Below are 8,476 nucleotides of genomic sequence, written 5' to 3' on the forward strand. Positions count from 1 at the left end.
ACTAAATAAGACCTTTGCAAAAGATCAGTCGAACGAGTCATAATATTTTTTTTTCTTTGTCGTTGTCGTTTGTCTGCTCTCAGCCACCACAGTAAAGAAGTATACTATAATATCAATATCTATGCAACAATGTATCAATTCACACTTTTTCTAAACGAATTTTAAGGCCTTGTGAACTTATTCACCAACCAAAACGGTGCAACTATGGATACTGGATAACAGTACTCAGTATAAACATAAGTTGTCATCCGTACTCGAGGAAATCATTAATGAGAAACTCCATGTATTGCGGCACTGTATAAATGTAAAGAGGATTGTTTTGTATGTTCAAACAGAAAGATAAAAAAACGAAAGATGCCAAACTAATTATTTAGAGGCGAATGAACTGCAAAGTTTAAAGCCTCTTAAAAACAAAGAAACAAAGAAAGAAACTAATTATTTTTGTGATACATGCATAAACAATATACAAATGAAACACAAATTTCTGCATTACTCGGAAATTAACCAAGCAAATGAAACCAAAGTTGGCATGTGAAAGTTTTAGGGTGCAATAAATGTTTCTATGATGGTTAGACAGTCCTTCCCCCACTCAAAGGGGGGCTGCCATACAAATGAAACACAAATTTCTGCATTACTCGAGAATTAATCAAGCAAATGAAACCAAATTTGGCATGTGGAGGTTTTAGGATGCAATAAATGTTTCTATGGTGATAAGATACTCCTTCCCCCTCTCTTAGAGGGGGCTGCCGTACAAATGAAACACAAATTTTTGCATTACCCGAGAATTAATCAAGCAAATTAAACCAAATTAGGCATATGGAAACTTTAGGGTGCAATGAATGTTTCTATGGTGGTTAGATACCCCTCCCCCCTCTCTTAGGGGTGGCTGCCATACAAATAAAACACAAATTTCTGCATTACTAGAGAATTAATCAAGTAAATGGACGGGACGAAGTTTGCCGGGCTAGCTAGTTCAATATATAATTTGCGATGATGTATGTACAATTCCGATATCAACGGTGGTGTGAAGGTATTAACTCTATCAGATTACCAAGCCCGAAAGCAGTTTCAAATTGTTTATTACTGTAGAAAATGTGGTGACTCAGTTTTTCCAATTTTTTCCTTTTTCCTTCAAAATTGTTAAAACAAAATAAATTCTTTTCACCATTACATCGATCTAACAGAGAGCCATACAGTTATCTCAGCTCAAATTGGACAATCTTTACTCCACAACAATTTACAAAATGGCGAAAAAGATAAACAGTGTTTTTTGTTCATTGTAAAGCTAGCCGATGACGCAGACTTTAGCATCTTTTCGCCTTAGATTGAACATGAGAAAGCAGTATTACACGCTACACATGAATGCCAAATTGATTCTCATTCAGACTGATTTGAATATGAATAAAAATGGGTGAGTTGGGAAAAAATATTATTGTGATCAAGCCATAACTAATTGGATCGTTATTTTGAAAAATCTGTAAATCTGTATGAAAATCTGAAACATGTGTATAACTACAGATGATTCTGTAGATATGTTAACATTGCTGATAACTGATGCTCTCGAAGGTGTCTCACAAGACTTGAAAGTGCAAAAAAGGTTGCAAACATAGTTGCTGGATTGGTTTTCACGAGAGTCAAAGTAGAAAACACGGTGAGATCATTCCAACCTTACAAATCTGTAGGTCCAGATGGGATTTTCCAGCCATGATTCAAAATGAAGAATCAAAGCTAATTAAGAGCTAATTAAGCTAATTAAGAGATTTTCAAGGCAAGTCAGTTACATACACTTGTGGAAAAGAATATTCACTTTCGTCAAAAGAAATTGCATTATGTGAGTTTCTTGACATCGAAAGTGTATTCACTTCATGCTTCGAAAATGGATATCAGAATTGGTGCTGGAGTGTATGTTGTATGGAGAGTATTGATGTTTAAACGTGAAAAAATATATACTGAGAATAAAAAATAGTACTCTTTTTATTTACGAAAGAAACCTCAATTTGCATTATCTAAAATTTGTATTTCTAATTTTTTAAATTTTGTTTCATATGTAATAGAAGTCATGTAAAAAAATAAAAAAAATGAGTACAAGATGGTAAAACTATTTTTGACGAACAGTAAAACATCGAATTTTTATTAATTTTCGAAACCTGGAATTTTTGTATGTTAACAATCAATTTTAGCCATAAATTATGAATCCTGATGTGATTTGAAACAAAAAAGCTCTGTATCAATCTACATCTAAATACAGTCATTCTCGAGATATTAAAAAAATTATTTCTAATGTATTTTTTATAGTAAATAGAACCTTTTAGTATGTTTGCCGTGTTATACCGTTATGTACAAGAAATTTCATGAATACATCTTAAAAAAATTGCGAATCATGCCGTTTATCTCTATATAATGATTTAGTTTTTATTGAAAATTTGCGGATTTGCGGATATTGGATCATACTAAAGAAGAAATCGGAGAAGAATTTTTTAACTCGTTCTACCAGCGGAAAAAAACAAATTAAAAATGAGGTCAAAGTTCCCGAAATAGTTCCACCTTTGAAACTGGTTGCGAATTGAAATATTAAGCTTTCATGTCTTTTCCAAGTATGAACGAGGAAACTTATCAAAAGCAGTACCCTCAGGAGAAGTTGCTGCCTTATATGGAGGAGTACGAGGTAGATTAACTTTTCCTGTCTTTCTATATTTAGGTGATATTCATTACATTTTTGATTGCAAGAAGCTAAAAGTTCAATCTCACAAAACGAACCGTTCACGTTAGTAGAAGGTAAACTAACTGCAATGTAATTTCAAAAGCTCATCCAAGAAATTCATATTGTAATGTTCGAGTTATTTTCATTTACTAATTTACAATGATATAACTGTTCAATATCTATCAGAAATGTTGAAGACGTTCCAAAGAAAGTGATATTCACGTTCAACTGCATCAAGTCAGGTAAAACTTGAAACCATTGACGTTATTAGAAAGAAAAAAAGTGATATTCGAAAACGTCGTTTTTGGATAAAAAAAAGTTTTATACGCCTTTTCCAAAAAATGCTTTGAAAATAATAAATAATTAAATAAAATAACTTTGTTTTAGGAATCATATATATCAGGTTGGGGAAAAAGTATTCCATTATTTTTGGTCAAATAAAGGGTGTGTCACATCAAATTGCATCACGGAAAAAACGCTGTAGAAATTTAATTTTTAGGAACTATATCTTCAGCTTTCGCTTATAATCAGATAAGAGTGTATAGATCACGTTGGCCATGCTTCACTGTCAATTTTTCGTAAATTTGGAAAAATGTTGTCGAACGAAAAAGAGCGTCGTGAATTAATCCTGTGCACTCATTTCGAGAATCCGGAGTTGTCACATCGAGACATCGGTAAGATGCTGGGAATCGTCCAATCCACGGTCAGCAGAGTACCAAAACGATACTTCGAGAACCTAACCATCGACCGGAAGGTGAAGAACGGCAAAAATGGATGCTCCGTCAGTGAAAAAGATCACAAGCGCGTAGTTAAGCAGTTTAGACGTGATCCGAGAAGTTCGGTCCGGGATGTCGCCAATAAGCTGAATTTGTCAAGTTCATTCGTCCAGCGGACCAAGCAGCGGGAGGTCCTGCGTACATACAAGGTTCAGAAGGCTCCTAACCGCGACGAAAGGCAAAACATGGTGGGGAAGACGCGAGCCCGGAAGCTGTACACCGAAATGCTGACGAAGCCGCATTGCCTGGTAATGGACGACGAAACCTACGTCAAAGCGGACTTTCGTCAGCTGCCGGGCCTGTTGTTCTTCTCCGCAGAGGACAAATTCAGCGTTCCGGAGGAGATTCGCAAGCAGAAACTATCCAAGTTTGCCAAAAAGTATATGGTGTGGTACGCGATCTGCTCTTGCGGAAAGCGGAGCGCCCCCTTCGTGATGACCGGCACGGTAAACGGACAGGTTTACCTTAAGGAGTGCCTACAGAAGCGCTTACTACCACTATTGAAGCAACACGAGGGTCCGACCATCTTCTGGCCGGATCTCGCTTCCTGCCACTATTCAAAGGACGTGTTGGAGTGGTACGAAGCCAACGGGGTCACCTTCGTGCCAAAGGAAATGAACCCGCCCAACGCGCCGGAGCTTCGCCCAATAGAGAAATATTGGGCGATTATGAAGCAGGCCCTCCGGAAGAACCCAAAAGTTGTCAAATCGGAGGCGGACTTCAAGAGAAAATGGATTTCTGTTAAAAAAAAACTACAACCTGATGTTGTACAGAACTTTATGGACGGGGTGAAGAGGAAGGTGCGAGCATACGGGCTTGGGCTCGAAGTATGAATAAAAAGAAAATGCCAAAAGTTGTTTAATAGTTTTTATTTTACTGTCTAAAATTTTCAAAAGGATCGGTCTACTGGGCGAATTTCTACAGCGTTTTTTCCGTGATGCAATTTGATGTGACACACCCTTTATGCACAGTTTTGTTGTAAAATTTGATGCCATTCTAGAGGTAACTTTATAATATTATATTTCTCCAATAGAAGTCTTAGTCTTTTTTGGCGAAAAATTCTAGCAATAGATTTTTACAATCTTCTCATGATTCCAATTTCTCATCACTTAAGATGTTTTGCAATGCGAGAAAAATTGATAATCACTTCGTGCCAGGTCCGCAGGACTATATGGTCGAAGCATTAAACCATCACAATCAAGCTGCCGGAGTTGTGTGGCCCTGCGTTGTCCTGATGGAACACAACATCTCTTCTGTTCAGTTAACTGCACTAAAAATAAAAAAAAAGTATAAAAAAATCAAAGAAATAAATTGCAATGAAAAAATAAAACTCCACGTATTTTACTGTTACTGTTACTGTTACCACGTATTTTACTGTTTACTGTTTATAGTATGGGTACCATAAACGCCTCTCACAATTTCTGTGGTCTGGCTTGAATTTTCGCTTTTTTAAAAGAAAAAGTGTAAAATGTACCGAATTTTCTTCTATTGTTAACTTTGTCTATTGTCATCATTTTGAAGCTACGTCTTTCAGGTATTAGAATATTCAACATACATATTTTCATCTTGGTGTGTGTAGGTGTAGTGGGCAACAATATAGGGAAGAAATGATAAATCGATTTTTCTTTATTTTTTCAAGACTAACACAATTTTTTGATAACCAACTTAACAGCAAATCCAATTAACCTTATCAACCAACTTTCATTGATTCCATATCAGTTTGAATGAAACATTATCCCTTCGTCTTTGATGATAAATAATTCAATAAACAACCATCGCACCTCAAATCGAAAGGCAGTTTTGAAAACTCCAATAAATTCTTCACAAGAATAATTTGTTACTTTGACGAAAAAAAAATATTTAAATTTTTTTGCATCGATTTCAAAAAAAGGCCAAAAACTCAACTCATAAAAACGAAAATTACGAATCGTTCATTCTGAGAGTCGCGTAGAATTTTGTACTTGTGATACGATTTGCGATTGAATGCTTCTTTAATTTACTCCCAACTTTGAAAAATCGGCTGGAAAAAACGGCTTAACGTATCAATATGAAACGTTTATAGATGTTTAGGGAATACACTAGGCTAAAAATTTGCCTGGAAACATTAGAACTTACTACGATATTTGCAGAATTACAGTAAATTTTGTAAAGCACTATAAAAATCCTGCTTTTGGCATTTTTTTGAAATCAATGCAAACAAATTTTTTTTTTTTTTCATCGAAGTAACAAATTATCCTTGTGCAGAATTTATTGGAGTTTTCAAATCTGCCTTTCGGTTTGTGGTTGTTTATTGAATTATTTATTGTCAAAGACGAAGGGGTATTTTTTCATTCAAACTGAAATATTTCTGTGTGGAAATGTCCTACAGGTACGTTCTAGGAACCAAATGAAATCTGGTTGATAAGGTTAATTGGATTTGCTTGAGTTGGTTGGCAAAAATTTTGTTAGTCCAGAATATTCTTGAAAAAACAAAGAAAAATCGACTGTTCATTTCCTCCCGATATTGTTGCCCACTACACTTACACACTCTAAGATAAAAATATGTACGTAAAAAATTTTTATACCTGAAAGTTGAAAAAGTTGAAAGTGAAAGTAGCTTTAAAATGATGCACATTTCATCGATATGCGTTGATTTTTCACGAAGGTACAGCATTTCAAAAATCATTGAAAATTTTCGTCTTCGCACTCTGTTCCGCAATTTTTTTTGTAGAGTGTTTAAAACGAGGATTTCTCACGTACGTATAACTCATCATCACAGAAGAACGGCTGATCAGTTCTGCGTCGTCTATATATCATTGAGTCTATTTTCACCAAAATTATAATGATAGAATACTTTGGAAAACATTTCAGAACGAAGGAAAAATAAAAAAAAACGGCAACAGCTATTTGGTACTACAGTGAGAAGTGAGATCGAAAAAAATAAATGATTACGCAATCGTTCTACAATGATAAGTTTGCTCGATTGGAGTCAATTTTTTCAATTGGAATCAACTTTGGCGACATTATTATCCTTTATTCAAATTATAATCATCAAATTATCCTCAGGTTTGATGTGATTTGATCTGCGATAGGTTTGTATGTCTAAGAATCTATTGAAATAAATCGGGAAATTCGTAAAACATATAATATTAAAATAATATTTATTCAGCGAATTTTGAGCAGTGACAAAAAATGATTCGGCGTTCGTATTTCAGGATTTGACTCAGGAATCGATCATCGGATCTGAGTAATACTGATTTTCTGCTATAAGAACTGTCGGATTGAGAAATTTTGTAGTTTATTCATACAGTGCACCAAACAGTGCATTTTTCTGGATGCATTGAAAGTTGGCTGCTCAGAAAATCAAATATAACAAATATGCTTGTTGACGTATCCAATCAGAAGTGAGTTTCGTTGTTCAATAAAATTGTCTAAGTTTGCAAGACACATTTTCTACAGAGCTCGAATTTTCATAATAAAGTTCAATCATTTTTCTACGATGCTCACATGTAAATCTGTCCATGATGTCCATGATGTGCATGATTTTTACTTTGACATATGTTACGAATCACGCGCTAGTCGTCAGAAATAAAAATTTGAAAAATGACCCTCTCAAAATAACTTTGCACAAATTGTTCATCTCTCGGAATACGGAATGCAATGATCACATTAAAACTATAAATAAGGTATTATCCATTTGTTTTAAACCCGTGAACCATTTTACAGATTACTTTCCTAGATGCAGGTAATCCGTTAGAGCCAAGCTATCGAATGGCATATAGTAAGAAGCTGGTCAGAATTATCCGGTTTGCAAATAGAATAATCCTAAATCCCGTGGGCAAAAGGTTAGTTAGTTAGGGTGAGTTTAAGTCACAACAAACCACATGTTCTCATCCTTGCCTCGTTTTCGGTTTTCTCACACGTGAAGAAATTGCATCTTTATCGTTGCTGTATTTCGAAGATTTTAAACCACTCGTCAACGACGTATGTCCTTTGCTTGTGGTTCCACTATATGGCAAAGATGAGTAAGGCTTCGCCGAGTATCCAAGATATCCAAGTGAGTCGCCAGTGGACAATCCATATCCAGTTTTCATCGTTCTTCCAACGATTCTGCTTTTTTTATGTTTCTCAAATCACTTAAAAACACCACCGGATTCCACGATTTTTCGATCTTAACACACCGCGCGATTTCCGTCAACTAAAGGACTAGCAGGGAATCGGTACCCTCTTTTATAGCATCTCACTTCGATAGTTTCCTTAAACGGGACGAACTGAACTATCCTCGTCGGAGGTAACAACTCCTTGACAACAGAGCTAGCGTGTTCGCCAATTATGCTCCCAGCGTAACGGAATTCGTGCCTCCCTAGAAGACATTTGCATTATTTTTTGCCGATGGCTGGTAGATGGTACATTGCACATCAACGTATCTTGTCCTGTGGGCTTCCAGGTTTTTGGCTGGTTCATTTTTGGCCACACGAAAAATGATTAACCATGCGGTTATGCTTGCGTGTCAGCGGGTCGTAAAGCAAAACGGAAAGTTTATGGCAAAGAAAATATTTTATTTTTATGATAAACAAATTTCGGCCTGGAAGTGAAATGATAGTGGAGCATCAAGGCTAGTTTGTTTGCTCTAGAATGTAGAAAATCAATTTACCACGGGTTGTCTGCGAAATGTGTCAAGCGAATGCTATGCGGACTTGCCGCTGATCGTTTTAGGAGATTGCGTTAGTTTATTTGTACGCAATCGATAGTAGTCGTAGGTATTGGAAAATTTATGGAGACAATTGAGTCTGTTGTTAGTTTTGTTTTTTGGAATAAAAAATATCTTTTCGTTACGATATATTTAGATTTAAAAAACTGAGCCAAATGGAAGTAGAAAGAAGAATGTCGAATTTGAACAATTCGACGTGGCCAAGTAATAGAATGCTCACATCATACTGTGTTTTGGGATTGAATGTTATCACGGACCTTTGTCCTACAATCGTATGTTAAAAAGGAAATCCTTCCAGCGATTCGTTTG

The 8,476-nt window shown here is 35.7% G+C and overlaps 1 protein-coding gene across 2 annotated transcripts in view; it reads right to left on the reverse strand.

The window, feature by feature from the left end:
* Positions 1–7,642, reverse strand: part of LOC129769456 (leucine zipper protein 1) — a 43,823-nt gene extending 36,181 nt beyond the window's left edge. For both annotated transcript variants that reach the window (XM_055771743.1, XM_055771744.1), the window contains exon 1: positions 7,357–7,642. In XM_055771743.1, coding sequence (XP_055627718.1) covers positions 7,357–7,550 — 194 coding nt within the window. In that variant the 5' untranslated portion in view covers positions 7,551–7,642. The remainder of the gene's footprint in view (positions 1–7,356) is intronic.
* Positions 7,643–8,476: the final 834 nt, after the last annotated feature.

The sequence above is a fragment of the Toxorhynchites rutilus genome, chromosome 2, assembly GCF_029784135.1.
Source record: "Toxorhynchites rutilus septentrionalis strain SRP chromosome 2, ASM2978413v1, whole genome shotgun sequence".
NCBI classification, from domain to species: domain Eukaryota; kingdom Metazoa; phylum Arthropoda; class Insecta; order Diptera; family Culicidae; genus Toxorhynchites; species Toxorhynchites rutilus.